General features: G+C 46.6%; 1 protein-coding gene across 8 annotated transcripts in view; it reads left to right on the forward strand.

The window, feature by feature from the left end:
• The window catches only part of by (focal adhesion protein tensin), a 279,600-nt gene that overhangs the window by 212,128 nt on the left and 44,735 nt on the right, over nucleotides 1-22,737 (forward strand). For all 8 annotated transcript variants that reach the window (XM_075893521.1, XM_075893528.1, XM_075893539.1 and 5 more), the window contains one exon: nucleotides 6,750-6,788. In XM_075893521.1, coding sequence (XP_075749636.1) covers nucleotides 6,750-6,788 — 39 coding nt within the window. The remainder of the gene's footprint in view (nucleotides 1-6,749; nucleotides 6,789-22,737) is intronic.

Raw genomic sequence — 22,737 nt, forward strand, 5'->3', positions numbered from 1 at the left:
AGTGGTCATTAGCGTAATCGAGCTTTACCATATATATTTGACCGAGTGCCGCCTGCTGCCCTAAATTATAGGCCGAATGAATGCACCATTGTTGTGGTATACGCTGTGTCTTCATTTTTTTTTCTCGCTGTACACGGTGATTGAGTCGTTGTCTGCGTGTAAGCGCACGAGCGCACCCAGTCTTTGTTTGTTCGTATGCTTTTCTTCGTGTATGCTACTATAATAGTATTGTTGTTTGGAAAGTGTCTTTCCTCGGCGGTCGTTTTCTATGGAGCCGAAATGCTGGGGTCCATGTACGTAACAGTGGGGGCACACAACGGAACCCCGGCTGGTTGAAATTTCCGGAGCCCTCCGCACTATTCTGTACCTTATTCATATCGTGGTTTCGCAACATAAAGCCTCAACAATTAATATTAATAAACAAAAATTTGTTTTATTGTTCACTAGCAGAAGGAGACTAGCAGCAGTGTTAAGAACTTAGTTTTGCGTTTTCATGCCGCAAAACTGTGGAACGTATTATAATAGTTAGGAAATTACGACGTACATTTTACAAGATGTGTTTCTGTAGTTCAGATAAAAAAATGTACCGGCTTGCGAAATGGCCGCCAAACGACTGCACGTGCACAAGACAGGTGAACGCTTGTTATTCCCGCTACCCGCATGTCTTCGTGTGCGTGTGGCGTGGATTTTTTCGGCGCAAACGGGAGGACCTCACGCCAGATCCCGTGACACTTTCTCCGCCGTCACGGGTGAGCTGTTCTGGTAACGGCGAGGGCGGTCCACCTCCCTCCCGCCTTCTTTAACGTGAGGACGGAGCCTCGCGTGGAAGAGAAAGTATGCAGAGGATGAAGGAAAGCTGTCGGCAGCGCATTGAAGTGATGAGAGACGAGATTAGGTTATACGGACGGCGCGGCCAACAGAATGCGTTAAGCGGATGGAAGGAAAAGCGGACGCTTAAGAGGCGCGCTGAAGGCTACTGCGTGGTATAGTAGGGCACCTCATGTATATAGTTTGGACGACATAGCTCGGGCCAAGGCTAGAACGACAGGAAGCGGACAGAACCGAAGAAGGACGCGTCGACGGCGCAGGACACGCGACGAATGAGACACGCAGAAGCAACGCTATAAAGAAACAGAACACGCAGCGAATGAACGCAAAGACAAGCATGTGATGTGCAAGAGCCGGGAGATGGTTGCTCAATGTCGGCGGCTGCAGCGAACGGACCACGCCCTGTTTGTCAGGTTGCGTCAGTGAGCGGTGCCGTATCTTTTGATATACGCGCTCGGATACCGGCCTGTCACTGCGGCGTTGGTCTCTTCCGATCGCGACATTTCGTGCGACAGGTCACATTGTGGCATTTTCCGGTTTGCCTTTTTCTACTATTACTGAGATCGTTGAAGGTTAAGCTCCCATCATGTTCACGGGTACGCTAAGTTATTTCTGGTAAGTTATTTCTGGTAGACTAGCCTAACATTATATGTCCTGATGCAAGCTTTATTTTCTTTTTTTTTGTAACTGTGCAACTGAAGTATTTACCACACGGCCCTAAGACTCCGTGCGTCTTAGTCACAATGCTATGGTTAGTTAAAATTAAACACCGTAGTTTCACGGGCTAAGACCCCATTTCAATAATTAGGAATGCCGTATATAGGCCAAGGCCAGAATAATCTGGTTCAAGTTGGGCTTCTTGAAGCTTACCTAGATATAATTATGCGGGCGTTTCTGCATTGGTAGTTCCATTGCGCCGAAACCACGATATGATTACGAGATGTGCCGTAGTGCTCCAAAAATTTCGATCATGCGGTGTTTCTTTCTTAGTTTTTTTTTAAATATGAACAGACATCACACAATACACGGGCCTCTGGCATTGCGTCTCCACCGACGCGACCGCTGCTGCCATGACTGAACCCGCCACTTTTTCGTCAGCAGCTGAGCATCTCACCTACAACACCGCAGAGGCGGGCCCTTATATATCCCCGCCGCGGTGGTCTAGTGGCTAAGGTACTCGGATGCTGACCCGGAAGTCGCGGGTTTGAATCCCGGCTGCGGTGGCTGCATTTCCGATGGAGGCGGAAATGTTGTAGGCCCGTGTGCTCAGATTTGATTTGGGTGCACGTTAAAGAACCCCAGGTGGTCGAAATTTCCGGAGCCCTCCACTACGACGTCTCTCATAATAATATGGTGGTTTAGGAACGTTCAACCCCACATGTCATTCAATCAAGCCCTCATATATGCTTTTCGAACTCATCGATAACCTTGTGTGACTTTTTATCTCGTTTGCTTTGATGAATATTTTCTTTAACTGCGTCCGAGGGAAAAGATTTTCAACTCCCACCACTGCAGCTGCCGAAGTCCTACATAAGAAATGTCATTAACCTACATTAGGCGCTGCCATTAGGTGACGTACGTGCGAAAACGCGCCCTCTACGCACGCCCATTTTAACTTTCAAAGTGCGCGATTCGGGCACGTGTATATCCTTTGCTTCTCCCTTGCTTGTTCCTTTCTTCCTCCGGCATTCGGAGTCAATAGCCCGCATGCGATGCTTGGGATGCGGGCCTCGTACTCGCTACACAGATCCGCTAGCGAGGCCTTCGTTCCAGGGGGTTCCGTCAAAGCAGCATGCGCTCCTCACTACCACTGTACCCGGGTCAGGGACGTTAGGTGTACGCGGGGGTGTAGATTTCCATCACGATTCAATTACAAGCGTACGAGCTGCTTCTTTTTTTCTGCGAGAATCAAAGTGCGGGTCGTGTGTGCAATACTGGTGCGTCAATTTATCGAAGTGGTATAGCCAAGTTAGTGGTTGCGTACTTTACTGCATAGAAGTAATAATGGAACGAACTGAAGCGAATGCCGGCTACAAGCAGAATGGGATTATTCAATGTCATGCTGCTTTTAGTAAAAAGGAACAGTCTCAAATTATTGTATCGCGTTATTTATTGGGAGCTCTGATCGGCTGGTCGTTTCGGCAACAATCTGATACTTAAGGATCAGACGTCAGGCCTTAAAGCAATGATGTGAGAAACGTTATGACGCGTGCGTGCGCTTAGCTCTATCAGGGAGGCCGTTCAACCTTCTTCGGTTTCTGCACATCATGCACTGCTGTCTCAGCGTGGTACTTCAATTTGTTGTTAAGTTCGTTGATATGCGTGGTTAGTTTCGTATTTAAATGTGCCGCGACAATCATAAAAGAACACTGAATGTTGCCTAAGAGGTAACGACTTGTATGCCTCACGAAAAATCGTTAGTACCTCAAAACCATAAGTCTTTGTCTCTGACAAAGTGTTGTCACCGTCGATTGATGTTTTGTGCTTTTCCGGTGGTCAAACTTTTTTACGTTTATTTTCAGAAGTGGGTGGGAGGGGGGTTAACTCGAATGTTTGTTTGCATACAATGTGCTTTATTTCCCGAGTGTTTCTTATTCAGTTTTGGCCCACGTTGAATGCCTTCAAAACCTACAGCTGGGGTTTCAATCAACGTGACAAAAAGACGGGAACCTGTTCTCACGCGACCCTCATTCTGTGTGGAACGGGCACAGCGTGACAGCTTCATTTTTTTTGCCGCAGTACTTTCGCAACGGCTAGCTGTCAGCGGGACGTGATAAACGAGTCTTCTATTTTCCGGGTTGCAATAAATCGGGAACGCTGTACGGGTTGTAATATACAAGTACGAGTGGCTCCGCCAGTCTGTACCGGGTGTGTACCCACTCTGATGCACTGTGCGTCTACGGGGCGCTTACCTGAGATTCGTATCCCTCTGACACACACGGGCAGGTTGCTCTTGCTGTCAGCGAAACAGGTGTCCATGGCAGCGGCCTTCCGTCGGTTGATGTATTGCCCTTTCAACCCGGGTAGTTGTCGAATCGTATGCGCGTGCGTAAGATGCACATGTCCTCGCGCGTATCGAGGAAGCGTGTCTTTTGTGGTGCGTGAAGAAGGCCAGGTGGCGCCTCGGAACCTTGGCGTCCGTACCACACCTTGTCTCCTACTTTTGCTTTGTTACGATTTGTTCACGCTGTCATTTCGAAAGATTGTCTAGACGCTGTTATGAATAGTCATCAAACGGACTCTTTTATTTTTTCCTAAATAAAATAAAAGCAGGTGGGGACAAGGTGTCTGTATATATATGTCCGTCTGGCGATGAAAACAGATCGTTTGTGTCCTGCTTGTTGTTGGCTCATTCATTCATTCATTCATTCATTCATTCATTCATTCATTCATTCATTCATTCATTCATTCATTCATTCATTCATTCATTCATTCATTCATTTTATTACCTCAAAGGTCCCAGTTGGAAAATTACATGAAGGACTGGGTGATTGAAAAGCTATTCATATAAGGGTAGTTATGATGGGATGGTTTCAATGAGCCGCTTGAATGCTTGGGTGTCTATGACGGTGGCGACTTCGGTGGGCAGGTCATTCAAGTCGCCCCGCCGCGGTGGTCTAGTGGCTAAGGCACTCGGCTGCTGACCCGCAGGTCGCGGGTTCGATTCCCGGCTGCGGCGGCTGCATTTCCGATGGAGGCGGAAATGTTGTAGGCCCATGTGCTCAGATTTGGGTGCACGTTAAAGAACCCCAGGTGATCAAAATTTCCGGAGCCCTCCACTACGGCGTCTCTCATAATCAAATGGTGGTTTTGGGACGTTAAACCCCACAAATCAATCAATCAGGTCATTCAAGTCTCGGGCTGTGCGTAGGAAAAACGATTGGTGAAAGGTGACGGTATAGGCTTGCACTAGATAGACGGCGATATAGTGACTCTGGCGGGACATGCGATAGACTCTTCTGATGTATCTGTTATCTATAGGCAAAGAATTGTTGCATCATGAACGTTTTACAGAAAAAAACTCTGATTCAGAGTTTGTTATCGGAAAATAATTATGATTCACACTGCGGCGAGGCAGAAATAATCATAACGGAATCCAATTTCATGCACTCGCAATAAATTTGCGTGTCACTCGCAATGAATATTTGTGGAAGCGTTAAACTTGTGCCCTATACGCAACACGTAGACTCGACGGATAGCGAATATATTCGCCACCACGTACCATTATAATGGTACGTGGTGCCCCCATGCAACGTGGCACATTGCAACACGACACATTGAATGACACACGTGTATCCATGTGCTTCGAATTGTTCACCGATTCGCCCTTGCGATACCAATTGCTATATAGTGCCCTGTTTAGCTCAGTTTTTGTAAAGCGAGCGGCCCAGAAAGGCGTTGGTTTCGGGTTCGATCCCGGACGAGGGCGCTTTTCTCTTGAGCTAAGAAGCTTTCCTTTCTGAGAAATTCGTCTGAATCTCCTTGCGCCACAAGCGGTTGGTTGTCGGTCGTCTCTCATAACATGAATAATATAACCCGATCATTGCGCAAATAAGATTGGACCTGCAAACATATACTCCGATTTATCATTATTAAAAAGGGTCTCAAAAGTTGAAAAAAAATTGATTCTGCAGCGCGAGTAAGTGGGTACAAGGTAATCGAAGAAATTCAATAATTTGACTCAAGGAACGAGTATTCGCTCCACCTCTTTGAGAGGAGCGTCACGGTTGATTTCAGGAGCATCTTTCTCAGTTGCTTAGCGAGTGACGTGGCGCTTAACAAAGTTCAGTACGGTTGTGAAAGCGTTGGAAGATCTCTGGGTTCTCTGAACGTAAACTCGAAGAACAGAGACAACTGTTGAGATGTTCACGAAAGAAGGGCGTCAATGCAACGAGCATTGAAAAGAATTGACTGCCGTAAGAGAGAGTATATATCCCGCGTGTTCTTGGTGACGAATACACTTGAAGGGAACCGCACAGTTAGTTGTCTTACATTTATCTCACCCTCCATCCCTCTTGGATGGTTTCTCCATCAAGTTGGCGCCTCCAGTTTGTTGGCCCACAATCTTCAGAAATCTTTATGGCGCTGTCGAAAAACAAGAAGCCGACAATGGACTCGAGTACGACATCTTGCGAGTTGCTATGAGGGCGAAAGCTGCGCGATCGTAAGATAAAAAAAAAGAAAGATAAACGAAGAAAGTTGGTGGAGGGAAGCACTCCGGCAAATGCGTGATGGTGCTGTCTGACATTACAGGATTATGACAGAGTGAGCCATGATAGGAGAGCAAGAAGTGCTGGTGGCGGCGGCTGGTGTCTGTTGTACTCCTGAGCAATGTGCATGCGTGTGTCTTTGAGCAACACGCCACAGTCTAGACGTCGGGATCCGTTAATCATCTCGATGCGCTCTATACATGCGGGCTAACGAAAATAATAGTAACAAACCAACGGAAAGCCGGAGCCAGGTGTTTTATGCGCTAATGGTCACTGACCTCGTATTCTAAACCTATAAGCAGTAAACAGCTAAATAACAGAACATCTAACGTTGAGTGAACCAGCAGAAAATATGTTTACACCTTTAAATAAAAAAAAACACGATCGAATATCGGTTTTCCAACAACTTTATTGGGCAAACACTAAAAATGAATTGTTGGAACATTGGTTCTAAAAATTTTATTTTATTTTTGTGAAATATCAAACGCCGCGAATGTACTGTTAAAGCGAATCATTAAATTAATTAATCGGCTATTAACTTTGAACATATATGTTCAAAGCTGAAGGAATGTGTGTGCCCGCGCCAGGATAGCTATGCATGCACATAGGCAACATTGTCCGTTGAAATCCTTTAGGGAATAATGTTGTGAATATGGTACATAAAGTGCAATTACTTTTTTAGGGCTGACATGTTATTTTCTTTATTTGCAGGTGATATCCTCCTGTGACCCCAAACAGAGTTATGAGTTGGTGAGTTGCGAGACACGCTATCTATTTCTATTTCTGAACTTAGAAAGCCTTTCCCTGGTTGTTGTGTTGTGCCGTCGAATTTTCGTTGTCCACTGAAGCCACCATAAATATGTGAATGTGAGCAACAAAGCCTTACGTGGTTTTTCACTCAACTAAATCTTTACATTTTTAATCAGAAAGCCGTGGACACGACTTTCTAGGTGAAATAAAAAGATTTAGTTTCATTACAGTAGTGAAGGCTACTTATTTTCATGCTGTAGTTATAGAAGAAAGTAACAACATATTAAGACGAAATATTAAGTACAGTAGATGTAATCTGGAGACAAGCTGAGGGGATTAAGTAATATCCCGTAGCATTGCCAGATGTCAGCGATATATTGTTTTCGATATCTTGTTATACGCGTTATCTTGGGCCGTGATACGATTTCCCAATGTTGTGCTTTGCGGCTGCTATGCTGTTGGTTATGATGACTGAAGACATGTATGCAACAATACATAGAAAATCTGTTAAAAGCGTGATTCAATGTGTCTGTATGCACACGCTTGCAGACATCTCTCTAAAACGAAGTACGTTTAGTTTAAGTACAGTCTAGAAAAATAATTAGTCTAAGGTACCAATTATAAAAAAGTGCTGCGGGCAACCTCTTTCCCTTATTTCACTTTGAAAAAATTACTGTTTCACACTCATGGGTGGAATGTTTACCGGTGCCAAGTGCAATATCTTTCTTGTGCGTGTGTCGTCTTAACGAAAGTAATTACCTTGACAGCGCTAGTGAACTGCTATTTTTTTGTTTTTATGCTTGCAGTGTTCTTTAATGCACAGTATTTTCTACTTTAGTTGTGGCGTTGTCAATGCTGCCGAAGTCTGCTTTGCATAACAAAAGGCGAAAAGGGCCTCTATGTTGGTGACACATTATCACTGGAAGTATCACATAGACACAAGAGCAGTAATACGACAACAAATACTTGCACTGCAGTATATTTGCTCATAGCCACAACATGCGGACACTCCAGGTTAAATTGACGTTGTGAACTTCAAGCATAGAGACGTTCAGAATCGCTCAGCCTTGCTGCGGACGTCTCCCGTGTCGAAACAAGTGAAGCCCTCTTCCCATGGAAAGCCTCGCTGTAGTTGCGAAAAAAACACGCCGATTCCGCCAGCGTGGCCAGTTTGCTTCAGGGGCGAGTGTCTCTGCGGACGAGCGTGTGTGACACACAGAACGCGACGCAGGAAAGTGAACAGAACGGCGGGGAAGGAAATGTCCCGCTCCGGAAGAAGAAAAGTAATGGGGCGACGTGGGAATTAGATGCCGGTGGACGACACGCGTTTTCGATGGCGGTCTGTGGACGCTGCCGAGAGGACTCCGCAATAGCGAAACAGCGGTCTATGGGTGTTCCCGCCGTGTCCTTGCGGCATCGGCGGCGAGCGTCTTCTACAAAGTGTACTTCGTTCGTAACTCAAGACGAAACGAAGTGTTCGCCCAGGGAAGCGAGGAGACGGTGAGGGGACCGGGGATCTGAGATGTGCGGCATAGATAAGCGCGCGGCCCGTCGACCACGCCGCTCAGATGGGGGCTCCTGGTTTGCCCCGTGCTTTTAAAAAATAAATAAATAAATAAAGTGTTTGAAAAAGTAAACCGCGGGACGAAATTCCGGAGTCCGGTCGGCTTCCTTGGCACGCTTTCTCTATCTCATCCCGCCCTGATACATCCTGGGACTATCCTAGCGCGAAAAAAAAAAAAATGACCCAAGTTGAAAAATAACCGCGAACGCCACCGGCGTTGGCGAACAGCTCTCTGCGCCCGATTGGCGTGGAGAAATGAAGCAAGAAAGTACGAACCGATACTATGCGGGAAAGAGAGCGAGAATTGAAAGAAAAATTCAAAAGCTGCTCGCTTATGCCACAGCTCGGTAGAGGCTCCGTTGTGCTAGTGGAATGAGAGAGGGAGGGGGTTCGAGGATAGGGAAGGGTACTTGAAGGGGATGGATTTGAAGAGGATGGAGGGACGGGGCTGGGTGGGGGGGAGGTCCAGGCATCAGCAGAAAAACACTGAGCAAACCTGAAAGGACACGAGGGCACTAGAGGTCAAGCTGCGAACATTCTTCCCTTGGCTGTCTATAGCACCCGCTCCTTCGCCAAGTTGTTGGAGCGCACGCGAACGAGTGTGTGTGTGTGCGCGCGTTTTCTTGCTGATCGCGGCTTGGCTGGCAGCACCCAGAAGTCGTGCCCCATCGGCGCCGCGAAATCCGTGATCCGTTAGCTGGGATGCGCCTTGCTGCTGCTCGCAGAACACGAGGCGCGAGGTTCCCTCTCGGCGCGCCGCGCCCACCGACCCTGCTGTAATGACTCGCAGTTGTTGAACGAAAAAAAAAAAACTTTATTTTGGCCTGCGAGGTGAAGCGTCAGTTCATGCAGCGTGCCAGAAACACAATCATGGGAACGTGAAAACGCGTTCGGAGAATACTTTCCATGTATACTTGTGTCCATTATATTAAAACACGCTCATGGACAGTGGGTGCTGAATTGTGTGTGCTGCTAATGCAGGATGATTCAGGATATGTGTGTTCTGTGGACGCCATATAAACTACCTTACTTAGGACATGTGGTTAGACAGAAGGTTAGGTGGGCAGATGAGATTAAGAAGTTTGCGGGTATAAATTGGCAACAGCTAGCACAGGACCGGGTTAACTGGCTGTACATGGGAGAGGCCTTTGTCTTGCAGTAGACGTAGTCAGGCTGATGATGATGATGATGACTTAGGACATGTGGGCACTGCAATCTTGAGCTGTTAAGATGATGTTTCCTTGGTTTTGTGTACTGCAGCGTGTATTAATGAAGATATGAAACATCGTATGCTACAGCCAAACCGTTTTCATGCATATGCGTCTACCGTAACACTGTTCGTTTAGTTGTTAAATTTGCAAAACACAAAGGTTAATAGCCCAGTATGGCGGCACTGCAACCCATTCGTAAAATAGTCATTTCTAATAAATGGTTTCGAACAGTGATGCAATAAGTTTCCTTCTGCGACTAAGTGCCAAACTTTGGTTCACGACAAAGGTTTGTGCGCGTCGATTTTTTTACTTGGTAATTAAACGCATCAAAAGGTGCCATAGCGCTAGACGCAACTGACGATTCTTCCCGTTGTGCTTTCCGCTTTCGTGTCTGCAAGCACTGTGACACCATCTGAGAAATTTTCGTCATTCTGACTAAGCCCCGCCGCGGTGGTCTAGTGACTAAGGTACTCGGCTGATGACCCGCAGGTCGTAGGATCGAATCCTGGCAGCGGAGCGGCTGCATTTTTGATGAATGTGGGAATGTTGTAGGCCCGTGTGCTCAGATTTGGGTGCACGTCAAAGAACCCCAAGTGGTGGAAATTTGCCGAGCCCTGCACTACGGCGTCTCTCATAATCATATCGTGGTTTTGGGACGTTAAACCCCACATATCAATCAATCGTTCTGACAGAATAATCTTGCCGCCAATATTCTATAACACAGTGACGCTCTCTTTTCTTTCATAGCGACTCAAAAAAAAGCTGTTGTAGCTGTCTTTTCAGTCATGATACGACTTCTGACGAGTATCTGCATTGTATTTTCACTAATGTACGGTTATTTAATTAAATAAAAATCAAGTGTGGGTGCGTGGGAACACTACATCGCACATTGATTGCCAGAATCTGTGTGCACCATTAGAACTTTGAAAGGTTACAGTGTGGCATTGATTTGTGAAACAATATTAACATAATAGTTGTAGGGAGTTTTACGTGTAAAATATTCGATATGATCACAAGAAACGCCGTAAAGAGGGCTCCAGAAATTTCGACTGCCTGTGTTTAGTTAGCGCGCACTTAACCTGCACGGGTCTCTAGCTTCACGAGTCTAATAACGTGCACGGGTGTGTAGCTTCTCGCGTCCATCCATCCAAATGCGTCCGCCGTGGCCGGGATTCGATCCCGGCCCAACAGTGGAACACCGTAACCAAAAGATTACCGCGGTGGGTGATTCGTGGAAGCTTGCTGGGAAGCATAGTACACGGTTTTGTTATTCGTAAAATATTCTTTATTTCTTGTCATTTGCATGGCGTCGATCTATGCTATCATGCGACGTGTTCTACACTTGGCATCCCCCCCCCCCTTTATTTTAATGCGGCCACTATGGGCAAAATTTTCGTGGAGCAGTAGGAAAAAAGAACTGTTATTAAAACTAAATTGTAGGCCTTAACATTCCGAAGCTACAGAACACGATAGTCCGCAACTTCGTATTGAAATGTTACAAAATGTCGGCACTGGAAGGCTGGACAAGATGAGAAAAAACGCAGACACGTCTTGGACCAACTGCCCTTTCTGTTTGTTATCGTTCTATGTATTTAATGCACAAAAAGTGTGTCCAGTAAGAAAAAAACAGAAAAAAGGTAAACAACTGTGGCGTGCGCCAAAGTTCGTGTGACCGCAAGGCCGTTACCACAAAACGTGCCAGAAATATTGCCGTTGCATTTCAGTCTTGTCGCGAATCACTTCGAAGGAAAAAGGGAAGGAATGTAAGGAAACTTGGAGCAAGACAGAACGTAAAGGTGGGGTCGTTAACCAAGTCAATGCATCTTGTGTTTTCGTCCTGCGGGTATGTTGTTCGCACTGCAGATTGATATATCATCTTCGAATTCGGGGCTTCCGCGATACAATCTTGTAGCACGCCGCATTCGCCTAGCACCTTCGTGTAGGCGCGACCGTTTCCTGTTTTCCAGCAAGTGCACCGAAGGAAGCTGACTGGACTGGCGGTTACCACACACTGTATACTGCGCTTGATTTATGAACCTCCTCGATAAGCATTCAGCTTGCACTTGCTACGTGCTATCAGACAAGAATCGGCGCTGCTCCTTCACCGCGTCTCGAGGCGTCATTAGCAGAAGCGAACTTGTGCCTACGTGAATATTAAGTTGCTAGAAGGTCGCTGTTGCTGCTGGATCGTCCGAAGTTTCCGCGTTCCACTTTTGGAGGTGGCCAGTAAAGAACAAATTAAAAGTGCATATCGTGCGCCAAAGCATCGCTTCATGCACTGCGTCTTATGCTTCAACCCTGTTCAACTGGTACGGATATCAGTATCAGTTGCGTGCGAATTCAATGGCCTTTTTTTCCCCCCTGAGAATAGGGTATCTAAGTTGAGAATGCTCACATGAAGCACGAATTGACGCCTGCCATTGACTTAACTGTAGCACTTACAGCATTATGAAGCCAAGCTTTTTGGCAGAAATTTTTTTTTTTTGGGGGGGGGGGGGTGCACTTGTTGAAGACTTTGCTGGACACATACTTTTATGATTATCATCGGTTAAACACCCCCTTTAGCTGATTTTTTTTGGGGGGGGGTGGTATTGCTTTCTACCCTCGTTGTCCTGATCGGTGGCGCCAGTTCTGCTTTAGCCGTTGTTCCGCAGTTGTTCCGCGGCAAAAGATGCGGTATACGAACCTCCCATGAAGACGTATGCATACGTCTTCACTATTTTTATATGCGATATGCGCACTTTTGCCAGCTAGGAAAGTTGTGACAATTGCACGATCGGCCACTTTCTGGGCAGATACTGCTGGAGCAGCCGTCATCTTTCATCGGCTAGAAAGGCAGTCAAAGCTCTCATGCGCTTTTTGAGGACTATACGGGCTTACATGAACACCTTTAACTTTTGTGTATAGTGCCCCCGCTCCCCCCGCCGCAGTGGTCTAGTGGCTTAGGTTCTGGGCTGCTGACCCGCAGCTGGCGGGATTGAATTCCGGCTACGGCGGCTGCATTTTCGCTGGAGGCGAAAATACTGTGGGTCCGGGCGCTCAGATTTGGGTGCACGTTAAAGAGCCCCAAGTGGTCTGAATTTTCGAAGCCCTCCACTACGGTGTCTCTCATAATCATATGGTGGTCTTGGGGCGTTAAACCGAAGTCATCATCATCATCATCATCATCATTATTATTATTATTATTATTATTATTATTATTATTATTATTATTATTATTATTATTATTATTATTATTATTATTATTATTATTATTATTATTATTAAAGTGCTGTAGGCCCGTGTGCTCAGATGTGGGCGCATGTTAAAGAACGCCGAGTAGTCGAAATTACCGTTGCCCTCTACTACGGCGTCTCTCATAATCATGTGCTGCTTTTGGGACGTTAGACCCCACATATCAATCAATCAATGCCACCGCTGCACACGCGTCAGCCGATTGACTGGCAGTTTTTATGTCTCTTTTCTCTTTCCTCTCTCTCTATCTCTTTCTCATATTTATACGCCCCTTCGCCAATCCCCTAGCGTAGGGTAGCAAACTGGGCGTGTATCTGGTTAACCTCCCTGCGCTCTTTCTTGTTGTTCTTCCTTCTTTCCTTCCTTCCTTCTGGCAGCTCGTCTGCTCTGGTGAATGTGTAGCCAGACTTCCTTGTCTTTCGCACGGAAGCCTTCGCTTGAGTGACAGCCACGTGAGGAATTCGTGGAGGGCTCAGACGCTCAGAAGGCTAACGGAGTCGCAACACAAGCAACCATCTCCTCGATCGTTGTTTCTTCGTTGCTTCGACCCTTGCTGGCCGGCGTCATTCCAACAGGCTTGTGCCGAGGCTGTCCTGGCTGCTTTCAAGACTGGTGGTGCGTCATGAAGCGGCACTGGAGAGCCGCCATGTGGTTCCCATCGCGCCTGCTTTCTCGAAACAGCGTGGCCGTGTGGCCTCGCACTTGAGGGGCAGATTACGGGCGCAACCCGTCCATGCGTTGGGTGCGTAGCTCCGTGTTTACCGCACGGTTGTGTACTGCCGTTGCTTGCGGCCCTTATTTGGCTCCATCGCTTACCGTTGCACGTCCACTTCCGGTAACAACTCTCTTGCTTCGAAACTTCCGGTGGCTGCTTATGTTGCCTCCGTGATCGTGGCCGAACTGCACCGTTTTGTTCCATTTTAAACACTGCGTTGGGAATAAATTCAAATTTACTCTGCGTCTGGAAAATGTTACCAAGAGAGAGATAGAGAGAAAAAAAAATCGCAGCATATCCAAGCGGTGAATGAAGACGAGTGGGTGAAGCTCTGGAGGGAATAATCAGTACAACCGCGAGTCTCCCGTGTGTAATTCGCCCAGTTGATCATGATGTAAAGACACAATGAGAAACACTGTGTGTGTATATATAGAAATCAACTTTTATTTGTTTTTAGAGACGATGGATGGCTTCGCGATGTCCCTTCATTATGACGGCTTTATGGTCCCTGAAATGAAGGGTGAGTGGTTCCTGTATGGATTGCAGTGGAAAATTTGCAAATACTCGGTCAATGCATGTTTCTCGTATCGTGGTTGGTTTCATATGGTCACACGATATACATCTGAGTGCATATCCAGAAGCCATACGTTGGATAAGCCAATTATTCGTCGTGCCTGCGATATCAGCGTTGAAATCACCATCTAGTATGAGGAGGAGGACTAAAATTTATTATTCAGAAAGGGGAGGGGAAATGGGGGAAACCAAGTTTGACGGGGCCTAGGTTGGGGCCCAAGGGGCCGCAACACTAGCAGACCAGTCCGCCAGCTTGGCCTGTATATGCCAATTCGGGCTCCTTAAGGACGTCTCCCAGGCTTCCGGTGAGGGAGATGGCTGCAGGAGCTCTTCCAACTAGTATGAACGGCATCAACTACAAGTATTGCCATCTATACAAGTTCCACCATCGGTGGCACATACCTGCTCTAGAGCGGGTGTGTGCCACCGGTGGCTACGTACGTCACCGAAAACAAACCCTATGGGATGTACAGACCCACACCCAAAGGAGCTTCGCCCCTAAAAAGGAAAACATGGAACAATGCATACTGTGTGGTTACTCCCAGCAATTTCCTTTTCCCATGCAATATTTCGTTCGGAAGTTTAGCTGATGTCACCGATGTTGATGGTGATTCTTATTTCTATTTATCGCTTATTACGATTGGCTATCAAAGCCAGCATGTGCATCGGCTGACCCGTTCGTACACGCCTGCTGGGGACCATCATTCAGGATTGCTGGCTGAAACTTGAAAGCACGTCTCTCCTTTCCGATCGTTGCTTGGGCTTTTTTGTTTCATACAGAATGTAATATACGCCTGCTTCTCATCAGGTTCTAGAAGGCATTTCCAATTTTCTATTGATGGATATGTGGGGTTTCACGTTTCAAAACCACCATATGTTTATGAGAGACGCCGTAGTGGAGGGCTCCGGAAATTTCGACCACTTGGGGTTCTTTAACGTGCACCCAAATCTGAGCACGCGCGCCTACAACATTTTGACCTATTCCCCCTCCCCCTACATTTGCATCGACTGAGCATCGACTGAGGCCATCAAAATGACGCATGACGACATGATTGATGACGTCATGCGACATTTTTGCCCACCTCTCGCGACGTAACCCTATGTCTCGTCAAAACTCGCCGCCAAGTCTCGGGACTCGTATGACGTATAAGGCTTTCGCCTTACTAAAAGCGAGCGATTGCGCCCATGTTGCGAGGCCAGTGGAGGCGGAGCATCGTGTATTCAAGTATCCCGTCGACTTTCTCGTTCTCTGCGTGCTTCTCCTCGACGTTACAAAGGCACGCATCCAGATTCTCCCCGTGATTTGTGACGCGGCGAAAGGAAAACAAAAAGTCGCGCCTAACGAGGGCACGGCCTCGCTTCAGCATATGTTTATGCTTTCTCGCCTCGAGCTTGAGCGCGTGGCGAGAAGTGAGACCATCTTTCTTCACTCGCCGGGAAAACGAGTCGTCCGGTGAGATATGCGCGAAATGGTGCACTCCCCTTGTGTAGCGCAGAACGCACCCAGAAGGCCTCTCGAGGACGTTGCGATCACGTGTTGCTGTGCGCCCAAAAAAATATACATCCTCGGCGCCAGCCAATGGAACACGTATCTAGAATGGAAAACTTTGAGTAATTTTTCGAAAGCTAATTAGAACGTTCATTAAACCTGAAAATTGACCCACGATGGCGTCGACGTCAACACGAGTGACGCAAAAAATTACGACCTCATGGCGTCACCGCAGACATCTCTACACAGATGTCAAAATTTGTGACGTCAAACCATGACGTCATCAAATGACATCTTCGCTTGGTCGAAGGTGGGCCGATCACGGAGGCCGTGCAAAACCTGGTGAGGTGCAGAAGGTTTGCAATACCTCCGATCCCGGGAGCAGTGCAAAGTCACGTTAGGTGGAGAAAGCATCAAAAGAGGATCAGTATAACAGCTTACAAAAAAAAAAGAGAAAAGATTTCGCTTTAGGTTTTTCTTAGGCGAATGCACAATGAACACTCGTGTTGTTTCTTTTTACTTCAGAAGTATTGTAGACATCTTTATAGTAAAATGTGTTTGTGGCTACGGGAATCAAACTCTCGCTCCGCTATAATTACACCACAAAAGTTACTACAAAACCACACCGAAAAGTTATTTTATGATGGATTTGGTAAAATAATTACAACACGAAAAAAAGATGAATTGCGTGGGAATTGCCACTTAGGTTCGCTAACCTAAGCCATATATGGCACAAAGATATTCTCTGCTTCTGTTGTTTCTGCGCATTTGGCAAATGAGTTCAGCGCAAATCCACCAACGCAAAGAAGCTTTAAGGAATAGAAAAAAAAATCAATGCAACAATTTTTATATGGCTTCGGGCTCGCCGTCTCTCTGGTTGATCAGGAATTATTTATTTTCCTCCATCCTGTAAGCATTAAAAAAAAAAGAACAGTAGTATTTTGTGTCGCTGGTTAACGCTGTGAATTTTCGCAAAGAAGTATTGCATTTAATCCCGTCTTCATTAAGCTTTTCTTAACAAGCTGTTTGAGCCACCTTTTTTTTTTAATTGTTTATAATAGCTCTTGCAACAACGACTAAGCAAGACGACGCACGTGGTGTCATATGAATGTAGTCACAAGCCTAAGAACTGTAGCTGCGATGTTATTACTCGACCATCTTTGTGTTCGGGTAGGTAAAAAGAATTCTTTTTTTATTCCTGTATACGTTGTCATATGTTTTCTTTTACCACCTAGTATATATTCCTAACGTATCCGTTATTCATAAACATGGGAAGGAGACGCTTTAATTAGAGTGCGATATCTAGGCTAATTGAGCTAGTTTCGTATTAAACTCCCATTGCCTCCCCATTCAAAAGCAACCTGTCTTTAGCTTAGGAGTATGTAGACACATGGTCTTAGCACAACGTTAAATTACCAAGTTACATTAGGAAAGAAAATGGTGTACTGCAAGCTATATATGCATGATTTCAGAGAAATTCAAGCATTATCTGAAAGGGGGTCCACATTGCATATAGCGCATACTATTCGAGGTCTGCGGCAAAGTTGTTTAAGAGGCGTTTTGTCGTTCTGCAAACTTCTGACCACGGGCTTATCTATACGGGCGCGCACGTCTGTCCTTGGTTGTCCCCGTATTGTTTTTTTTTGTTTTTTAGCACGCTAATCAAACCTAACTCGCGTTATAGCGCGAGAACAGAACGACGACACAGAGACCAGAAGGACACGAAGTGTCGTCGTTCTGTTTTCGCGCTATAACTATTGTCATGTCATACCAACTAGCCCAAGCTGCCACACTTCTAACTCGCGTGCGCCGTTGACATTAGAAGCTTGGATAATAATCAAACATTCTGGGGCATCAAAGCCTCCGGGCCACAGGCGTCCTGTATAGACCCCGCGCTTGTTCTAGCGGAAGAGGCTGACTGCTGATTTGCCTTCATATAGTAGACTGCCACTGAGGGAGATATATTTAGTCGTATAACTGCTCGGCGAAGGGGCTCTAGATAGATGAAGCGAGCGGCACGATTGATCGCACGTCAGACGGTAACTGGATGATGACTGAGCATTCTCGGTCGTGTGGGGACCCGTTTTGCCTCGCTGTCTATTAACGAGATTACCTCGTTAAGAGGCGCTCGGTCGCCACCTGCTCACGGTTCCCGTGCGTCCGCTCGTCATGCGTATATACTGCGTGGAGTGCCGTAGTTTCGAGCGACGCCGCAGTCTTCCGGTGGCATCTCTTGCCCATGTTAATGAATGTTAATGACCCGACAGTTTAAGACTGTGCACTGTCCCACTTTTGTACCTTGTTTACATTGCCGTAAACTTTTTTAAAAAGAGGTAACTATGTGCGCTATCATTAGCTCTTGGCCTAGCACAGAGCGACCGATTAACGTCACTGACGACGAGGGAGAATGATTGGACTTGTCGCGCAGTGTACGTGTACAAAAAAAAAAATCCTTATCCGGGGCAGATGGCGTTTCACCTCAGGTTTTTCCTTTCTTTTAGGAAAATAATAATATAATTTGGCGGGTTTTACATGCCAGAACCATGACGTAATTATTAAGCACGCCGTAGGTCCTGGACGGCTCTGGAAATTAATGCCACCTGGGGTTCTTTAGCGTGCGTGTTTCAACTGGATAAGGCGCGCGCACAGGCGCGGACTCAGAAAGGAAGACACGCAAGCACAGGCGCGTTTTTTTTTTTTTTTTGTTCTAGTGTCCGTGTTAGCTGTGTGCACGTCTTAATCATTTTAAACTATGAACCAATACCAACTAGCACAATTTATTGCGCTACTGCAATGCATAATAGGGAGAGGGGGATGCTCCGACGAACCATCACCCCCCCCCCACCCTCTCATGAAGGGGAACATTGTGCACGCCTATATATGACAGAAAAAAATGCAGGGTGGATGCATGGCTTTGGCACTTCTTAGTGCATTTAACGAGCACCGATTAGTTGGCAATAAACGTAGTTCAGTGTGAATGTTCTCCTATATATGCTCTATCAAGCAGCGTGTGCATACGGATGGAGCACTGCAGTTGGGCTGCTAGTTCTCGTCAATGGCGATATTGCGCGTGTCTATGTATACGGCGAAGGCGTGCAGTGTGGTCGTGCGAGACGTGCATAAAGGACCACGATGATTAGAGTCCTTCATGACTACCGCTGAAGGACGCAAACGGTCGAATATGAAAAAACGAATGCGCGCGTGGCGTCACGATTTCAGCCGACCCCGTGGATAATAGTGGAGGCCTTCGCACTCCACCTTTTGATGCGAATGTCATGAGATTCGCATCAAAAGGTGGTATGCGAGGGCCTCCTTTGGTGGTTAGACACACGGAGTCCATTATCCATGGGGTTTATCAGTGCACTGATAAACCTTGCAGCTGCTGAACAATATTGGGGCTGATAGAGTTTTGTTGGGTCTGATAGCGTTTTGTTAAAGTCCTGCATCGTCTCTCAATTTATCAATAACCCAACAGATCTTTCGAATTGTCGCCATTGCAAATCCGGATTCTCAGGAGTCTTGCACCGCTTACTCAACCGATGCACTCTGCATCGCATCAACTGATGTAGCATTAGTTCATTTGCGAGTACGATTCCTCAATTCAATCGCGAAAAAATATAAAAAAAACGTCTCGCCGACCTCAGAACATAAGTCAGGTTGTTCTTTAGTTGCAGGAGTCATAGTGCTCAAATATTTAGCTTCATAACTTTTACTAATCATAATAATAATCACCAAAAACGATTGAAATATTAGGAGGATGGGACAGGTTCGTTGTTCATACGAACACACGCGCACAACGGTGCGTTTCACGTTCGGTATACGTCGCAAGCGTTCGTGTAGGTTGGTGAACTGCCTCAGGAAACATGCAGACGAAGTCTTCGGCCGAAGGGCTATATTCTGGGCTCCGCCGAATGGTAAAGAAACGCTTTAAAACTGCCCAAGCGGCCTTTTTCACGCTGGCCGAGTGGTAGAGAGGTCGCTCATCTAGTGTTGGAAGTACCATAGCAAGCCGCCTCATGCACTCACCGGTTCTTCAAGTAGAGAAGCTGCGCATGGTGATGTGAGTACGAGATGAAATTCCCTCTCTGTTCCTCTTCTGTCATTTATTCTCTCTCTGTAGCCAATTCGCAGACACTTGCGTATTTCATGACCTTAAACTTCTGTCAGTGTCCGCAATTTTAAATCCATAGCCATATAGCTAGAAAACAAAAAAAGTTGTTGGTACAAACGTATAGTCAAGCATCCTGCCGGAAATGAACCGACGCTGCTGATCGAGAGAGAAGAACCCCGCCTCTTCAATTTGAACTGTATACAATAATTAATGAGTACGAGAGAGGAGATTTAGCTTGCTCAGAGTTTTCTAAATCCGGCATCACTCGCATCTTAGTGAACAACGCTCGTCTGAACGTGTGCAGCGGTACATGCGTGTGTTTTACGAAGTATAGGCCCGATGAAGCTATTCCAAAGCGACATATCCTCGCTACAGCTTGTATGCGGCTTTTTGTCTGTGCCCGGGGAGGACCTCTGGTCTGGCTGGCCTGTCTCTCAACCGCCGCATGACAGGGTCAGGAATGATGAGGCATCGGAGGAGAGTGGTGGCCAAACGGGGTCGATGGAACGCGCTCAATTAGGATGGACGACAAAAGAAGGGGGGGGGGGGGAGCAGATCGCTCAACCTCGCAGCCACTCCGCTATGCATGGCTTGCATAAAGAAAGGCCCCCGCCGCCACAGGAAGCGCGGGGCCGCCCTTCTCCGTCGCCGGCCTCAGTTTGACGGTGGGAACGGCGGCCCCCTTCGACGCGCTTGGTCCTGTTGTGGCGCGGTTGTCGCATAGAGGCGGCAACTCTGTAGTTCACCCTGTAATTACAACTTCGCAGTCGCTACTGTTTCTCATGCGGGCGCGCTGCGAAAATGAAGCTCAGGCTCATTATTACATGTGTAATTAGACATATATTTATGTGTCTAATACGCTGTCCGTTTATACCTTTGTGTTTCAAGCTTGCTCAGTTGTAATGTCTTTTAATGTTTACCTCGGGTACCAGCTGCTTTGTAGTTACACCTACTATTTCGCTGTACCTGCCGTCGTTCCCGATGTTAAGCTTCTTAAACTTGTTTTTACCTTTGTTGACTTGCCTTTGTTTGTTTATATTAACTTACATTATTCTTAATTATGTATTTGACCACCATTTTACACAATGCCCCTGGGAGGCCTGTGATGTACTTCTGAATAAATAAAAATAAATTAAAAAACAAATATTACTTAAATTGTTCAACGCTAGGCAACATATTAGTAATTCTTTTATCAATTGGCGTATGAATTCACTTTTTCACGCGTTGCTCTCGCTGATCGCTTGTAAGTTTTAAAATAAACACTGCACTTAGCCATGTTAGCACTAAGCTTTCTAATGTAATTTTTTTGAGCAAGCCTGCTCCGGAAGAGATGTTGCAGTTCCGCGCAGTTTTGTTTGTGTGAAGTAAGGTGTCGAACAATAATCTGCCCATCGATGAAGAGACGCGAGGCTTGAAAGAAATATTCCGGCAGCAGTATACCGTAACTATATAGAGCATAGCGTGGTAGGACTCGCGTACTGTAGGCAAAGTTCCAACAAACTTGACGAAACGGCGTAAAGCTTGTCATCGCAACGTTCTGTTTTTCGTTTTTTTTTTTTGTTCCTCAACGGGTGGTGTGAATCACCACATCGTGGCGCTTTTCTGAAGGATGCACGTTTGGAAGGAGCACCGCGATGCGAAGGTAACGCTACGACAGGAATAAAAGTCGATGGGCTTCAATATTCGAGCGTCGATTAGACGAATGTCCAATGAGGAAGCTATTCGTGCATGCATCATGGACGGCCGAGTAGATCTCTCGATCTTCAAGTGGTCCGATAAAGCGGCACCGTAGTGAGATGTCGGGTCGACATAAGTGCGTTGACAGCGACCTTCATTTCGAGTGGCATTCGCTTGTCTTACTCAAAACAAAAGTAAGGAAAGTCCAATGGCCTTCACAGAGAAATGTTTTGTACACCCAGAGGGGGAAAAAAATGTAAACGCTATCGCTCATATCTATAGCCGCCGTATTCGCGCCATAAAACCCCTCCGATTGCAATGAATTGGCTTTCGTAAGAGGACAGGAAGAAGATGTGCGGTAAGGAAGGTCGTTGTGCCCATCACGCAATGGCCGGGGAAGTGTGCGTCAAGGAGTTCTCTCGGCCGTTCCTTCAGAGCAGTCGTCGGAGATCTGCGGCAGACAAGCTTGACGCGGGCTCCACTGCGCGTGCCTTGCGTTCGCAATAGACTTGCGTACAGCGGACACTGGGAAGTCGGTGACTACGCGAAACGGCCTATCTGACTTCGGGATCCAAGCTTGCTGAATTCTGAGCACGCGTACATTGTAAGCACATCGCAACGCCTCGGTTGCCCCCCTTCTCGCTGTTTCGCGCCATGCTCGGAATTGGCAGGTAAATAACCGTATTGTGTGGGCTTCGCGTTGAATATCATCCCTTGCCTTTATTTTATTCTCTTTTAGGTCGTGTCCTAATGATATTTACACACTGGTGCTACATTAACCAAAACTGAGCTTACGCAAGGCTAGCAAAAAAAGAAAGAAAAGCACCAGGCCTGCGCGGTAGGCGCAGCACAGTCACAGTGAAAGCTAGAAGAGTGGCCTCTCAGAGCCTTTTCAAAACACTCATTGGGTAACTACTGCAAGCATACTTGCTTGGTACCCTCCAGGGCGTTAATAATAAGCTTTTGGGTAGTAGGTCAGCATTCGCTATGCTATTTTTCGTAATTCTTCTGATAAGCGTGGTTTCCGCTAAACACTTGCAAGGAATTTTGTGCCGATTGTTCATGCAGTGGCTGACGACGATGAGGAATTAAGGCTGAAGTGGGTATGCGCCACACTTAATAGGGAAACAAGAACAAGACTTTATAATGGGTTGGAGCATTGAACGACCCACTTAGCCATAAGCTATTCGCATTGTGCGACGACTGGTTGTTCTTTCGATTTTGTAAAATGCTTTATAGGTCGTATTAACGCGATTGCTTTCCCGACATCAAGCCTGCCTAAGGCAAGTTTGACAACAACTATCTAGCCCCGGTGTAGCTCAGTGGTAGAATACTGGGCTGGCACCCAGCGGACCCTGGTTTCAGCCCCACTGTG

The sequence above is a fragment of the Rhipicephalus microplus genome, chromosome 1, assembly GCF_043290135.1.
Source record: "Rhipicephalus microplus isolate Deutch F79 chromosome 1, USDA_Rmic, whole genome shotgun sequence".
In the NCBI taxonomy this organism is placed as follows: domain Eukaryota; kingdom Metazoa; phylum Arthropoda; class Arachnida; order Ixodida; family Ixodidae; genus Rhipicephalus; species Rhipicephalus microplus.